This window comes from Callorhinus ursinus, unplaced genomic scaffold (assembly GCF_003265705.2).
Source record: "Callorhinus ursinus isolate GAN/ISIS: 27379988/994484 unplaced genomic scaffold, GSC_fseal_2.0 scaffold10, whole genome shotgun sequence".
NCBI lineage: Eukaryota > Metazoa > Chordata > Mammalia > Carnivora > Otariidae > Callorhinus > Callorhinus ursinus.
In genome coordinates this window covers 4,248,750-4,265,323 of record NW_027397072.1, presented here as the reverse complement: position 1 = coordinate 4,265,323, position 16,574 = coordinate 4,248,750, and the positions used below count along the sequence as shown (strand labels likewise).

Genomic DNA, 16,574 nt, shown 5'->3' with positions numbered 1-16,574 from the left:
TGTTAGCATACTACAGTTTGGAGACTATGGGTTTATTTTTAAAAATCACAGTGTCTCAAAACATCTTTGTGCTCTCCGGAGGGATGCAGCGCTGAGAAAGGACTTTAACCTGTAGTCTGTCCTACGTACAGAGCAAGCCAGAGTGACCAGCTGTTCTGCATGTGGCCTTGCTACTGAGGGTCATTACGAACTACTGCAGTAACTGTGAGATCTTGTCTCATGATTTAAGTTGTTTCCTGCCATGTCTTTAAGAGGTCCCATCTCTCATCCATGTGAGTGTCGGCCTTCACGTGGGTCACAGCCAGACACTACGGTCGAAAACCGTGCTCCAGAAGGCAGCTCCTGTCACATCAATGAAGTGCTATGCTTCATCTTCTCCTAAGGGGGGAGAACACTGGAGAGAAAGTCATGGATGCCAGTGTCTTTTCTGCTCACAGTTTCTTTTTCTGTTCTGAAACCCCGCGTCTTCACCGATGTGGGGGGAGGGGTTCCTTCTTCCAACTCACAAGGGTTGGCCACTCAACGTCTCCATCTAGATGCTCCCCCACATCCCTGGCTCGAGAGCTTTCCAATTCACATTTCACTTCTGCGCACATTTTAGGAAGCTGCCACCAGGCTTCTGTGCCAGGTTCTGGGGACGTGGGGCCCAACAAGGCAGAAGGGTTTCTGCCTTCATATGATGGTAGCCCTAAGGCAATATTTTTTATTTACTGCGTTCTTTTTGTGACCCAAGGAGCTCATTTACTCAAACTCATGCTTAGATTCTCCTATGACAGCCAGAGGACAAGGAAGCATGGTGTGGTTGAGTAACCTCTCCAGGGACACGTGGCAGAAAGTAGCAGACCCAGGTCTGGAAGCCAGGTTGCTCACGCTGCAGAGCCTGGACTCCTCCTCAGGCTGACCCCTTCCAGAGAGGGGGTGACATGGAACTCGGCATCCAGATGGGACCAGGTGCAGGGCGGGACGGGGGAGAGCTCCAAGGCCAGCCCACAGGTGTTAACGGGGTCACCCCAGGCGACTCTTTACTCCAAGGACATTTCTCTACAACAGATGCTTTTTCTGAGGACTAAACTATCAACTGTCATAAAAAGAGTGCTCATGATCTCTCTCCAACAGCACCCACCCCTCCCTCTCTGTTCCCACTAGTGTCATCAACCAAGTGAAAGCTCATTCTTTTTCTTCTGTCTTTTCTTTCCCGTAATTGGAACAGGACCAAAATTCTATTCTCCCCCCGCCTCTCATTCTGTATCCATTCTCCTGCTCCCTTGTCCTCCAAGGGCACCTGTGCTTGGCTAGCGGCTCTCACGCAACTCAGGGTCATGGGCCCGGGCATCCCCGGTCGTGCCCTGCTTTGTCGCTGTGACTGACCATCTTGTCGGCCCGGCAGGCTGCACCCCTACGTCTCTCCGATTGGCTTCTGGCTGCACTTGGCTCTCCCTCTCTGATGCCCAAGCCCTTCGGCTCCTTCATGACTCCCATCCCCGTGCTCAGAAAGCCTTTGTAACTGACCTGCCTGCGTCTGTTCGCCTCCCTGGGTTACACGGATGCAGACTGAGTGGAGGGATCTGAGTCTCGTGTGGCGGCGGTTCTGCTGCCCAGCGCTGTCCTGTCGACCTAGCTGCAATGTTCTATTTTGCCTCTTTGGCTTGTGGACCTGCCCAGACAAAGGCTTCCCTTGTAGTGAGATCTCCCACGAGCTCTTGGACCAAAACTACATTTTTATTTGTAAAACACTAGTGAGTGAAAAGGGCTTAAGCCAAAGTGATTCTTCTAGAACTTGTTGGTTTGATTTAAAATTACGTCGAGTAGAAATACTGAAAATTTCTTACCTCCCTGCCCTGTTAAATAGTCCAAAATAAACACGACTGCAGCTCTTTTGGATGGCTTAGCATCCGTTTTGCAAACACTGACTTCTGGAATATGACATGTCACACAGTGATCGAGTCAGGATCGTGGGAATCCATCTGTCTATCCTCACACAAGACGATCCATCTTTTGAGCTTTTTGTTTCCTTTCTACAGGTTCCTTGTTAACCTGCCACCTTTTCTTTTTCTCTGTTGCTGCTGCAACTTCCTTAAGTCCTATAATATATGGAGACAAATGAAGGATATTGTATCATCCTGAAGAGCTGAAGAGCTTCACAAATATAAAGCAACTCACAGGTCTTTGATATAAATATTTCCTAAAAATCATCCTAGGATTTCAGCAGTTACATCGGATACCGTGTTTGTGACTATGAAAACTCTTGCCATTTCATTCACTGCACCATTTTTTTTTTTTTAATTTTCTCTCCACCTTTTTGAGTTTCACTGAACTCTATCTACTTGCCAACATTTAGCACATCATCCTAGCTCTTTGGCCATCTAGACTGTTTTTAGTTTTGCTCATTGGGTCAAAAGAAACACAGATCCATGCAAATAATCCCAAGGAAATAGGAGTGCCTCATGGTTTGGGTTTGGCCACATTTGCGAGAAAATCTGAATAACCGTGACTTACACGCAGGCGGTGGTTGGTGCTGGTTTGGCAGCTGGTCAAGGATTCGGGGCCCTCTTCTCCCTCTGCTCACGCTCACACATGTAGCTCCAGCCGACACGACTATGCTCAGCTGGAAGAAGCAATGGAAGGATGGCACGTGCCCACCACAGAGGCTTTCTGGCAGAGGTGTTTTCCTGAAGGTCTCACTGACCAACTCTCAGTAACGTCTCCTCGATCAGAACCATGTCACAGGTCACCTCTCTCTGCAAGGGAGGCAAGAGAAGGTCGTTTTTGGCTGATCCTATTGCCATTCAAACCAAAATAAGGTTTTCGTTGGTAAAGACAAATGGCCAAATAACTCTTGGGTAGGTCATCAGCGGCCACTGATTTAGCACATAAACCCATTGAACTGGGGCCGAAAAGCCACCTGGAACCCCCTCGCCTCCCCAGACACACAGGAGTACTTCTTCCAGGAGACAGATGGTTCTCCCTCATGATTTCTCTGCTTCCCCATTCTGTCTTCCAATTATCCTTTTGGTTTTGACTTCATTTCAGTTCCGAATGGCTACTCCAGCCCTAAGATTCCCTCATGACTTCTCAACTCAAATCTTGCAGAGAACGAGGCCAATCTGTGTTTTCAACCCCAAATCTAGGAAGGAGTCTGATTATTAGTTCAGTTTAACTCTTGAGAGACAAATGAGTTCCAGGTCACGAGCAAGCCTATCATCCATGCACTACCTTTCAGTTGGCAGTCACCCAGCCATATTGGCCCCGGTTGGGGCAGAGCGAGGGGGATGTGGTCAGTGAGTCCAGCAGGAAAGGGGGGTGTGGGGCAGTACGGTCAGCAAATGATGGCCACCTGTGCTATGTCAGCTCAAGCTAGACGTGCACTCGTGACTTTTTCATGGGAAGTGAAATCTAAAGGGTGACCCCCATCTCCCCTGACTTTTCCAGATCTACTCCTGTGCTGCCTATTACAGTTAGGTCCAGCTTTCACTGTGATCATCGATGATAAAATTTGTAGCCTTACAATCCAGTCTTATGGGATGACAAAATATAAAGCAGGGGCAAGTCATCTGCTGTGGCCTCTCTCCACTTCCATTGTGCTCAAAACATCAAAACGCACCCCGTTTTAATGAAGTTCTATGTGCTTTTGCCAACGCCAAAAGTCTGGATTTCATTATTTCAAATTCGCCAAGCTACACGTCTCATAAAAGTATTTACTTTCAGGTAGAACCAATGTATCTTCTGACAAGATTATCATCCATGATTATCCAAGATTATCATCCTGGACGTTCTGTCCAGGCATACTGTTTTTCTGGAGTCTTATAGATAAACAATCACTGGAGTAAGGGTACGTCACCTCCCTGTTTCACTCCCAGATTTCCTGGGAGAATAGTAAAGTCAAAGTTTTCGTATTTTATATGTTTTCCTAGCAGGGACATTTTAGCTGAAGCTGTCCCTTCAGTAAACCTAACTATTGAATTAAAAAAATAATTTCTTTAAAAAAAAAAAACCCACAGCATTGAAAGGCAAGTAGTGTAACAAATAGTACAAGGAGTACCAATGAATAATTTGAAACACGCCCAGGGGCCAGGATCCTTTCCTGCTAATTGTAAGAATTTTTTACTAGATAAAACTGATACAGGGTATACACTTTGTTTCCTTCAAAATTAAAAAAATAAATAAGTAAATAAATAAAACCCTACCAAGGTGAAAGACATCCTAAAATATTCAGGAATAAAGTTAAAACACTGATTATATAATGATTCGATAGTGTTGCCATCGATAGTTCTGATAGTCGTCCTATGGTGTGAAAGTGGAAGTCGGTATAACTAAAAATTTTACCTACGGGTGGTTGTGTTAATGGTGCACTTGGAAATTTGTTACAGTACAACACAGATGTTTCTACAAAACCAAATTTAATATACAACAAACACTCACCATGTAAACACATCTTTAAAAAAATCTGATCATAATTCCAAGGATCACTTACAGGCATCCATAAAAGCATTTTATATCAAGAATCTCAATACAGAATGATTTCTATGTCAAAATACATTTACACTGTAAATTGTTGATAGGGGGGAGAAAAAAAAGGACACAGAGAAATGGGAGTTTTGCTGGCACTGAATTCAACAGCAACTGGCCCTGATAATTTCCCTTCATTTTCTACTTGAAGCATTTCTGATCAAGCGTGTTCATCTGCCTTGCTATACTTTATGCTTTTGTCCACTCGACTGGCCAGTTAAAAATCTTGAGACCTTATTGTCGTGCTTATTCGCATTGTCAGCGGCTCTCAAACCTGCCCAGAGCGCTCCTGTGGGGTCTGTTCCTGTCCAGGCTGACATCTGGGACTCCTCAAGCCCGTCTGGGATGATCAGTTTGGAGGACAACACTTTAGGAAATGGTACGGTAGTTATCAAAGGCAAAACTGGAAACGAGTCACATAAAAACCACAAGTGCAGATCGATCACACAATTTTATTAGAGTCTTTTGAACAAATGTATTCCTCTGTGAAAAACTCTTGCAAAGAGACATTGGGGTATACTATTTTCAACCCTGAGCAATAACACTGCATACCAAGGAGGGTGGGTCACGAAGCTGGTTCCATTGGGGCACGAGCACAAGCCACTGATATTCTCTATGTGATCAGGTTTTTACAAAAAAATACATAGTTTTCAATAAATAATGCTTAATTTTACAACTTTGATACAGCAATGTCATACACTGTTCTAACACACTAAACTCTGCATGCTAGATAGTCTACAAGAAGACAAAACTTTGCCATGCATTTTCTTTTCCCCCTAGTGCTATCAAACACTTCATCCTCCAGCGCACCGCCTCGGGGAGCTTCACCCTCTCTCTGTTTCACAGCTCAGGGCGTGGGCTGGCATGCAAACTCTAAAACAGGGTCCCCCCCCCCAAACCACTCAGACTTCTAGACAAAAGGGTTTTCAGCTTTTCTGCTCCCAAACCTGGAGTGGCTCTGAAAGTAAGTTTCATGTGGCCTTGGAAAATACAGACTTGGCAACAGTGTCATGCTGAAAACTGCTCTCGCTCCTCAGGTGGCTCTGTCCCGGGGGCCACCGTGAAGCAGTGTGGGATGCCATGACCACGAGGAGCCCCAGACTGGAAAAGCAGGCCTCCGATTTGAAACAGTCCATTCAAAAAAGGGTGTCACAAACAAATGCAAAAGACTCTTCAACCCACAACATATGTACAAGAGTAAAAAGTAGACAAAATGGGAAATTAATGGTAATGGTATATAACGTTTCTCCCTATGTGATTCAAGGGATGGGGCATTGTGTTCTTGAACATAAGCTGGATGAAGAAAAATGTGTTAGAGGGCCCTTTGTCAATAGCTATTTGATCAAAATTCTTTCTACGGTATCCTGTGATTATTTCCAGTCGCTTTTTCTTTTTTTGAAGCAGGAACGTCATCTGTCTCATAAAATAACATAAACATCAAAGTCCCTTCGAGGACCCTAGAGTAAATATTTTCTACGCATTTTCAAACTTTTTGTCATATTGCTTTATTTGTCATTTTCACAGCAGAGAAAACCCACGTCTACGTGACTACATAAAAGAAGTTTGATCAAACCACGACAAGGAAGCCTCCACGAACGCACATCCAGGGTGTTTCAATTCCTCAACTGCTCGTACGAAACCACATGTCAGCTCCGTCATATTGGCTTTCACTGGTTGGTTTTCTCGACGGAGTTCTCTGTTTGCAACCACAGGCAACCAGAAGTTCCCAAGTCATTTAGAACAGTCCTATCTGTGCACTGGCAGAGGTATTGAATCTTTTAAGAGTATCTCTACCCAATAAAATTATTACTTTTATACATGGAACATTATGAACTTATGTTTCCCTTTGTAAGCCATTTTATACTTTCTGCACTTTTGTGCTTTTATTGAGTATAAAAATAGGTCTCCTTTAAAATTCTGTTTAAGTTCACTAAAAAACTACTTGTTTGTGAAATTCTCTTATAAACTCACTGCATCCACATGGAATAGATAAAACTAATTAGGCAGCTAATGGATATAGGTAGTGTTAAAAAAAAAAAAAAAAGCAAAACCTCAACGGAAAAAAAAAAAAAGGCATGTTAGGAGTCAAGAAAAAAGAAAAGCCAGCGCCAAAGTAAAATGGAAAATGAGTGGAGTTTAATAAATTTTGTTTAATATTTATTGTGACTGAAAACGTGGGCTCGACAAGAGGGGCAAAAACCAAAAACCAAAACCAACCGACAACAACAACAGAAAAAACCCCGAACCAAGCGGAAAAACAACCGAGTTGTAACCAAAGAGCAGAATTTGCCAGATCATCAAATAAAAGGGGATATGGCAGAATAAATGAAACAAATGAACAGTGAGAAAGAAGCAATAATTAAAAGAAGCCCAATCTCTGAGAAGCGTGTGCAAGAGTCATTGCACGGAGACAGTTACTTTGGGAACTCATGAACTCCTGTGTTGGGTTACATAAGGCTCAGACTCGGTACCCCCACAGGCCTAGGCTATACAAAGGGTATTTGAAACTGACATTCCTAATGGAAATTTTATAAAATTTGGCCCTTAGAATAACTGAGAAATATCCTGAAAAAATCTTCCCTGAAACTGTAATAAAGAAGGTTTCTTATCTACTGATAAAATCGACAACTCAGTAAACTATTTTTTGCTGGTCATCCTACATTAAAAAAAAAGCACAAATATATTTGCCTCAGAAATCTGTTAAAAGCGGGGGACCACGCAGTAAAAGAGTATAAAGATCCTATAAATGGGAGAGTAGAAGAAAACGTCTCTCCAAAATGTCCACAAGGATACATATGCCCATTGGAAGAAAAAGTAAGAATATACATATTATTAATCATCCAGAGAATAAAAAAGTTAAGATTGATATAATATATTTATATTGAATGACTACTTTAAAATAGAGCAACTTATTTGCTTTATTTCTCAGATTCCTTAGGCAAAAGTCACTTAAGTTCTGAAGTGAAAAAGAAATGTAAATTTCTTTTGCTGGACCAATATCAAATGAGGATGGTTTCAACTCCCAGAGAAGAGAAAGACAAGTTTGGCCTTTTGAGTCTTTCTCTTTTTCAAAAAATAAAAATAACATAAAAACAACTAAATCCTCCTGACTGCTATACGCATGCATATTAAAATCACTTCCCCTTGATTAACATTACAAAGAAACATCTCTGCCCAAAAGGGTTGTAATGATCTCTCTCTAGCTAAAGGGTAATCATTCTACAAATAATTTGCCCTGTGACTGTAGTCATTCATAACATACATAACATTTGCAAAGCACAGTTTAAATACACTGCCTTTTATTAGCGTTATTTTTTTTTTAATAAAAGGGATGCATATCAGAGCGTAAGAACTGGAAGATTATTTCCACAGTTTAAAGAATTAATAAGAGAATGCTGGTTTAAGGTCTTCAAGTTGGAAATCTTACCAAAATGCCATCATCAAAGTCTGTGAACTAGTTATAAACAGCAGGATACCCACTGGCTAGGCTGCGGCGCTCTCAGCGCCCACCCCCACCCCCACGTTACCGTTTTAAGATATTCTGTCAATGCTTAGTTAAAAATAAGACTTACTTAAGAGACCAAAAAAAAAAAAATGCAATTAAACTTTTATTGAAGACTATCCAGTGGCAAGAATACCTGTGTATTATGTTTTAGACATTCAATAAAGAATTCATTAAGAATGATTTTCACAATGCATTCATCAAAACAGCCTTAAATATGGTTAAAAGCGCATCCAAGCGCCTGTCCTGAGTTCTAACAGGTTTTTAATTTAATTCGCTGACCATCTATTTTTCTTTTATTTTACTCTCAAGAACTTAGCTACTGAGCTTTTTTTTAAAAAAAATTATTGTTAAATCAAGACTATTTGTTTCCATTCCGAGGCCAATTATGTTACTAATTAAAGTTTCTACCTCACCACAAAAAACGTCCAAGATTCATCTATGATTAAAACATAAAATACATGCAAAGTTTTCAGATTTTCAAAATACATAGACTCAGTCTTATAAATGGGTTTGTGTTTTCAACAAGTTTCAGGACTGCAGCAGAGGGCCGCCACGTAAAACCACCAGCACAGAGAATTGTCAATTGTAAACCGCTGGTTCAATTATTCGTGGCTAAAATAAATGTCCGACCAATGACTACATTAGTCTATCATTTTGAAAGAAAGAAAAAAAAAGGTAAACAACTCCAGAAATCCAGTTCTATATTGAGAACCTTGTTAACACCATCAGCCCTTCCTTTTCCCAAGTGTACTACTGAAATCTGATGGTTCATCGAAAGGAAAAAGCCACAGAAATCTGTCCATCTGTAGCAAAAGCTGGTTGGCTTCGCATCCCAGGGCTGGGGGCTGGGGTGGAGGCTCGCCGGGGCCGGAGGGAGGCTGGGAGAAGCCGCAGCTCGGAGCGCGGAGGAGAGGGGCCGAGGAAAAGTGGGAGGGGAGACAGGGAGGGTGCGGGGCTGCTTTGGCCTAGCAGTTCCCGGTGCCGTGCCGACGCATGCATTTGGTCTCGCCAAATCTCAGTAAAAATGGAGGCTGAACCTTGGTAAATCATGTCAGTAGGTTAAAAAAAGGGCTGTGGTGATTTTGCACTGAGTTTCAATTAAGCCGCTGAAAACCTCCCCCACTGCAGGCGCCGCAGCTCGGAGGTGGGGCTGGAGGGCTGGCGCGCCGGGCCCCGCGTGGCCTCCCCGCCCCCCTCGGCGCGGCCCCCAGGGAAAGAGGGGCAGAAGGCACGGAAGGGGGGCCAGAGCCAGGGCCTGCCGCGAGGGCTCAGACACAGGCCGGGCCTGGGGAAAGGAGAGCGGAGAAAAAGGGGAGGGGGGCGGGCAAACGGTCCCCAGCGAACAGGGCGCGCGCGCGGGCTGGGGATCCCGCCCGCGCCGCCGCGGCCGGAACCCCGAGGAGGCAGCTGGGGAAGGAGAACTACCGAGAAGCCGAACCACCTTCCCAGAGGCGGCCCGCCGCGAGGCAAGTTCCGGGGCGGCCCGGGAGCAAGCGCGCGCGCGAGGGCGCAGGCTACGCGGGTGCGGCGGCACCTCCCCCGCCCACCCCCCGTTCGTTTTCTTCCTCCCCACCCTGCGGGCCTCGGGGCGCCATTGCGGGTGTCCCCGCGCGCCCCTGGGGCCCCACCGCCGCAGGCCGCGCCCTCTGTGCCTCCGCCGCCCCACCGACACCCTGGTGGCCGCGGCTCGGATCGCGGCGGCGGTGCCATGTTCCCCCCGTCGCCCCCGCCACCCCGCCGCGCCTCGCGCTCCCGCAGCCCCGAGCAATCGGTAAGAGACAGACACCGACAACCTCTTCCTGGCCCCCGTCGCCACTCGAGATCCAGAACTGTGGCCTCGCTCCGCACAGCATCTACCTCTGCGCACACACGGAGATGCAGCGTTAGGGGGGAAAAAATTCAAAACTGGAAACGGCTGCCCCCACCCTCTAAGGGAGAGCGGCGGGGATCAGAGCGCCCCGAGTGCTGGCAACCCGAGGGCGGCTGTCACCGCGACGCGCAGCCGGGACACAGCCCGGAGCATAGTACGCACACCCCCGGCGAGCGCGGGACACTGACCGCGCGCGCTGGCACCGGGTCCTCGCAGAGCCCGCCCCTCCCCGGCCGGCTCCCCGAGCTTCTCGGCGCTGCCGGCCCGCCCGTCAGCCAGGATGGGTGGAGAGAGAGTGGGAGTGGAGGAGGAGGTGAGAAAGGAAATGGTGGGGCGGGGGGAGGAAAGGGAAGGCAGAGAAAGAATCCTCCTCCCTCGTTTTCAATAACTAGCCACGGAAGGCAGAGGAAAAAGAAATCGGCCTGCCAATTGAACACTTTCCAGCCTAACCCCCACCTCCCACCCGCGCACACAACAGCCTCGTCACTGCGCTGCGACAACACGACCTCCAGTTTGACTTCTATAGAGACTATTGGCGATGCGCGTTTCTATCAGTTCCAGCTGATTTATTAAAATTGTCAAGATACAGACTTCCAGCACAAAAAAAAAAAAAAAAACAGGCAATGATGTCGACAGTGCATTGAGTCTGCTTTGCCACCATTTGCTACAAAATATGCAGATGGTCTGTACTTTATTTAGATTATATTGCACAAAATGAGAAACTTTTTAAACTATGTGCCTTTTTTTTCTTTTTTAGCTAAAAATCGAGAATCCAGTTTCAAACCTTCCATCTGGGGCCCCATCCACATATCACAGCGTATGAGATACATAAAGTCCTAGTATAGTACAGTACATATACAATCTTTAAACTAAGATAACAGCTCTGAGGTCTATATCACCATTTTCAATAAATCTTTACCTACAAATATTGAACAAATCTCTACTATAGCTGTACAAAAAAAAGTTTGCTTTTTTTTTTAAACCACAAGGCCTTTAGATGCAAGGATTACTTAAAAATTTTAATCCTTTTAAACCAGGACATCACGTACCAACATACTTGCATGCTAAAAAAACAAAAAACGAAAAAAAAACCCAAAAAACAAAACAAAACAAAAAAAAAAAAAAGAAAAAAATCAAAAGGGAAGAAGTGCCTGAAAGTCTTACTGAAAAAACACAGCAAGAATGTTCCCTTTTCACTGTACAAAAATACGCCTGAAAATATATTAATTTTTAAAAAAGACTGAGGTCTGTTATGTATCAAAAATGTTTCAATACCTTTTGTACTGAGGTCTAGGCTGTCTGGTATTCAATCAAGGAGGTATAAGGGAACAAGTTACAAAAAAAAAGTTGGCAAGTAGAAATCACATTTGTAAAACCATAAACAATTTGATCTGAAAAGTAAACTCTGATCTTAAGTCAGTTCACAGTTTTTTTTTTTTTTGTGAGCGTTTGTACAGTCTGCATTTTTTCAAGCTCCCTGCAGTTTTGTTAAGTATCGGATGCATAGAAGACATCAGTTTTCTCCCTCCAAAAAAATAAAATAAAATAAAAAAGTTGCAATGGTCCCTTTTTTGTTTTTGTGTTTGTTGTTTTTTTTTTTTTTTTAAAAATCACCAGTTCTTTAAGATCTCTTAAGAAAAAAAAAAAAATCTCCAACCAACTCCCTAGCGTAACGGTTGTGCTGCCAAAAGGTCCTCTCCAGACGTCTTCCAGACTTCAAAGACCGACAAGCTTCAAACAGCGCCTTCCGGAGCGGGTCCTCCCTCCCCTCCCCCGCCCTGTCCCCTCCGCCTTTGTTGCAATCACGAATTTCAGGAAAAAGAAGTAGTAATTACAAAAACACATTTTTGGGGAAAAAAAATCACAACTCCAGACTAGGTATGCAACTACCTTGAGACACGATAAAGGAAGGGAGGGGAGCAAAAAAAGGACAGGAAAATGTTTTAAAACTACTCATTTCACTTTAACTCCACCAACATTTTCATCATCTTTTCCAATTTCTTTGTGTCACGACATCATATCAAGATCAGCATCTTCTTGTCTCCCCTCCACCCTACCACCTCCACCATCAACACCATCGACACCACCACCACCACCATCATCATCATCATCATCATGACCACCACGACTTCCTCCCGAGGAACCCTGCTCTGCGCCCCGCGGAGAGAAAGAGCGAGAAGCGGGGCGCCCCTCTCAATACGTGAACACCAGGTCGGAGAAGTTCGCCTCCAGCCAGTCCCCCGCGATCATCTCGCTCAGCTCGGGCGTGCAGTAGTCGGGGAACTCGAAATGGGAGCCCAGGCTGCCCTCGCTGAACGAATCCAAATCCTTATCCACCAGAGACAGGGACAGGTTCCCGGCCGCCGCGCCGCCCCCCAGCTGCTGCTCGCCGGCGCTGTGCGCGCCCTGGGAGAAATTCAGGCTCAGGTCGAACATCAGGTCGTCGGCGTCCTCGGCGCCGCTGCTCCCGCTGCTGCTGGACGAGGTGGAGACGGAGCGCGAGGACGCGGGCGACAGCGCGGGCTGCGCCAGCGGCGGCGGCTGCTGCTTGGTGATGTTCTTGAAGCTGTAGTAGAGGCGGCTGCCGCCGCCGGCGCCCGAGGTAGCGCCGGCCCGCACCTCGTCGTACAGGCTCGCGCCCTCGGGGGACTCGGCCGAGCTGCTCAGCGTGGGGCTGGCGGGCACTTTGGCGACGTTGTAGCGTCTCAGCAGCTGCGGCGGCTGCTGGCCCGGCGGCTGCAGGAGCTGCTGGTGCGGCGGCTCGTCGTCGTCCTCGTCCGCCTCCTGCTTGATCCGCAGCTGCAGCTCGTCGTCGTCGTCGTCGTCGTCGTCGTCGTCGTCCAGGAACACGCACTTGACCGTCTTGCCCGCGCCGCCGCCGCCGCCGCCGCCGCCGCCGCCCGCGCCGCTCACGCGCAGGCTGCCGAGCACGCAGTCGTCGCCCGCGCCGCCCAGGTCCCCGGGCTGGGCCGCCTTGCCCGCGCCGGCCTTGGCGCCGCCGGCGGCTGGGGCCGCGGGGGCCTTGAGCTTGCCGCATTTCTTGCTGGAGCCCTTGGAGGTCTTGGCGCCGCCCGCGCCGCCGCCCGCGCCGCCGCCGCCCGCCGCGCTCTTCTCGGGGCTCTGGCTGGCGCTGGGCTTCGCCGAGGGGTCCATTTTGGGCTTTTTCCGGGGCCGGTACTTGTAATCGGGGTAGTCGGCCATGTGCTTGAGCCGCAGCCGCTCCGCCTCCCGGATGAACGGGATCTTCTCGCTGTCCTTCAGCATTTTCCACCGCTTACCCAGCCTCTTGGAGATCTCGGCGTTATGCATGTCCGGAGACTGCTCCATGATCTTCCTGCGCTCGATCTTGGACCACACCATGAACGCGTTCATCGGCCGCTTGATGTGGCCCGACGCCGTCTTGCACCAGTCCGGGTCGCTCTCGTCCAGGGCCACCGGGCTGCAAGCCATGAATTCGCCCTCCTCCGTGTCCAGCGCCTCCCGGGGCAGGTTGCTCTCCGCTTCCAAGCTCTCCGCCTGCTGCACCATGATCCGCCGCGGGGCTGGGCGCTCCAACCCGGGCCGCTCGGTCTCGTGCGGAGGTCCCCCTCCCCCTCTCGCCCCTCCACCTTCCCGGGCAAGTTGCAAAGTCCTCGGTACCCCGCGTCCGCGGCTCCCCCCCCCCCCCCCCGCCCCCCCTTCCAGGCTGCACACAGCGGCTGTGGCGGCTGCGGCGGCGACGGCCGCCGGAGCGCGGGAAGCTGCGGCTGCGACGGGAGAGGCGGCGGCGGTCGAGGCAGCCCGGGACCCCTCTCTCTCCGGCTCGTGGCTCCCGCCGCAAGCACCGGACCCCGAGCACTCCCAGGCGCGCGCGCTCCTTCTGCAAAAAGTTGAGGGCTCTCTCCCAACTAGTTATCAGGGTGTCATATGGGTGACATCACTCCGCGGGCCAGCCAATGGCTGGGGGCCGGCTCCGCCCATCTCCCTTTATTAACTCCTCGGCCACACCCCCTCCCCCCGCCCTCCGGGCTGCTTTGCAAAGATGGGGGGTGGGGGGGGAGGCATGTCTGGAAATATGTTATTTTTTAAAAAATCCGCGTGTGTACACAGATGCGCCTCTTCCCGGGATGCTCTGGAGCCACGCACTGCACCGAGGCGAGCCGGGCTAGTCCGGCCAGGTCCGGGGCCCCTTTGTGCTGGGTCCCCGGGAGGCCCGTCCGAACGAGCCGACCCGGCGCGCCCGCTCTCCCGGAGCACACACTCGGGCACGCGCGCAGCCGGAGCGGGCGGGTGCCGCCCGGCGCGCCCCCGGGTGGGTGCAGCTGCTTCCCGGTGCCGCGCGCTCCCGAGCGCGCCAGGGGAGCCCGCCGCGCCCCGGCCGACGGAAGGTGGCGCTTTAACACAACACCTCCCGGGCACGTGGGCTCTCTCCTCCTTTTTTCCCTTTCTCCCTTTTTCTAAGGCAAAGAAATCCATATAAAGCCCGAATGGCTTCCTTCTCCCTCCCCCGTCTGCATTTTCTGTTTTTGTCCTTTTTCTCCGTCTGTTTTCCCCCTTCGGAGGCGGTCTGAGACGCGGCGGGCGGGTTTGGCTGCGCCCGGCCCGCGTGCGTCCCGCCCCAGGCCGAGCCGGAGTAACGGTCTGTGGGGTTTGGTTGGGGCTGGGTCCTTGCGTTCGATCTGGCCCCTCCGGAGCTTGGTTCTAAACCGGGTCCTGGGACCGACGAGCTTCGCCACAGCCCCGCCCATGCGTCTCCTGCCCGCCGCGTCTCCTGCTCGCCCCCTCCCCCGGCCTTTCCCCCCGCCCCAGCTCCTTGCCATTCCCCCTCTTCCTCTTTGTCCCTCCCCCTCTCGGTCACCAGCGCCCTCCTGAGCGGCATCATCCTGAAAATCTAGCAAGGAGCAAGCACGCCTTCTGGGGCATTCGCTATTGTAGTTAACGACCTGGACCAAAGAGAAAACAAGGTGCATCCCAACTTTGGAGTGGAAAGACGTCCTGTATCTGTGCAAAGGTGGGACGGACTGCTCCTCGTACAGCGACAGAGAGATCGGGCTGGCTTATTAAAGCAGCCCCATGCCCGGTCGATCCTGCTGTGCTACTTGGAAACCCGTTTTTCTTTGTGTTTCTTTATTTAGTCGCTGTTACCCATCTGTGGATATTATGGGGGGGGGGGAAATGAAAAGAAAACCACCGCTTCCTATTCATTGTCTGTCGTCATCACTGGCTTCACAGCCTCCAGCACTGGGGATCTGGCAACTTTGAGTGATTCCCAAGACACTGCCCAGAGTGTTTCCCAAGAGATGTCAGCCGCTTGGGACTAGTAAAATTACCCAAACCGGCTTCCTTCCAGGTTCCCTTCCTGCAAATAATACTGCATTATCCAAGCATTGCAGCTTTCTGATGTCTTTAATACATAAAATGGTACCAGGTTTTCACATTTTTCACAGACCATCATATGTGTAATACGTATACCACCATCGCCGTACCCTCCCCCACCTTTTGCATCTTAAAGAAAAATACTGCATCCAGTGCTTCTGACATTCAGGCCGGTCGTGCTGGCGATTTATTTTTTGGAGCCATTGGAACCAGAGGAATTTACAGCCATGCATACCGGGTGACCCGAAATCTGGAGAGGTATAAAACCTAAGGCAGTGTGTGAAAATTCATATTCACTCCCACAAGGCAAGCACTGCGTCCCCTTCCAGGCTCATGTCACACATTTTCCAGCCGTTCCAGCTACAAGAGGGTGGGTGGATGGAATGGTGGATCCACACTGCTCTTCCCCCAGCACAGGACACATCCATACTCTAGCCAGAGGCTTGAAATAATTTAGCTCAGTTGCATTATTTTTATGCAAACTATGAGGGCATCTAGTATTTTTTAGACTTTGAAAGAGAATGCATTTGAAAATCTTCAGCAAATTCAATATTTATTTGCCTTTTCACTCCATAGCAGAAATCATGTTTAACTTTAGAATGAGAATTAGGGGAGTACAATAAAGCTGGAAAATAATGGGTTTATTCTCTGAGGGCCATGATCTTCTGAGAGGAAATAGAAGCTAATATTTACCCTTCCAGATAAGAAACATAATTTCTGTTCTGAGAAAGATGGGTCATCTTTGGAGAAGAGAAAGCCAGAGTAAGGGGGTTGTTTATTAGTGTGAGCGGGCAGGCTGGGATGATGAGAGGTCAGTGCTTTGACTCAGTGGGTCTTTCAATCAACACGCCGCACAGGTTGGAGGAGGTAAAGCAGGCACGCAGGCTTGCACAGGAATGTCCTGGAGCAGGTTCCTCCCTCTCTATTCCATAGACAAGGTAAGAATTTTCAGAAAGGATTACCTAGATTGCTATTTTGTAACATGATCTACTCCACCTATACAATGTTCCTGAATTTAGTGAGGATTTGGAGGGGGGAAAGGAAAAGACAACTAAATAACTCATCTGTATACTTTTCTTTCTTTCTTTCTTTCTTTCTTTCTTTCTTTCTTTCTTTCTTTCTTTCTTTCTTTCTTTCTTTCTTTCTTTTTTCTTTTTTTCTTTCTTCTTGCTTTCTTGCTTTTTTCTTTCTTTCTTTCTTTCTTTCTTTCTTTCTTTCTTTCTTTCTTTCTTTCTTTCTTTCTTTCTTCTTTTCTTCCTTCCTTCCTTCCTTCCTTCCTTCCTTCCTTTCTTTCTTTCTTTCTTTCTTTCTTTCTTTATTTCTTTCCTTCTTTCTTTC

The 16,574-nt window shown here is 48.4% G+C and overlaps 1 protein-coding gene across 1 annotated transcript; it reads right to left on the bottom strand.

Moving 5' to 3' along the window:
* Positions 1-4,870: 4,870 nt before the first annotated feature.
* Positions 4,871-13,488, bottom strand: SOX11 (SRY-box transcription factor 11). Its single transcript, XM_073896952.1, has one exon. The coding sequence runs from the start codon at positions 13,407-13,409 to the stop codon at positions 12,075-12,077; it is 1,335 nt and encodes a 444-aa protein (XP_073753053.1). The 5' UTR covers positions 13,410-13,488; the 3' UTR covers positions 4,871-12,074.
* Positions 13,489-16,574: the final 3,086 nt, after the last annotated feature.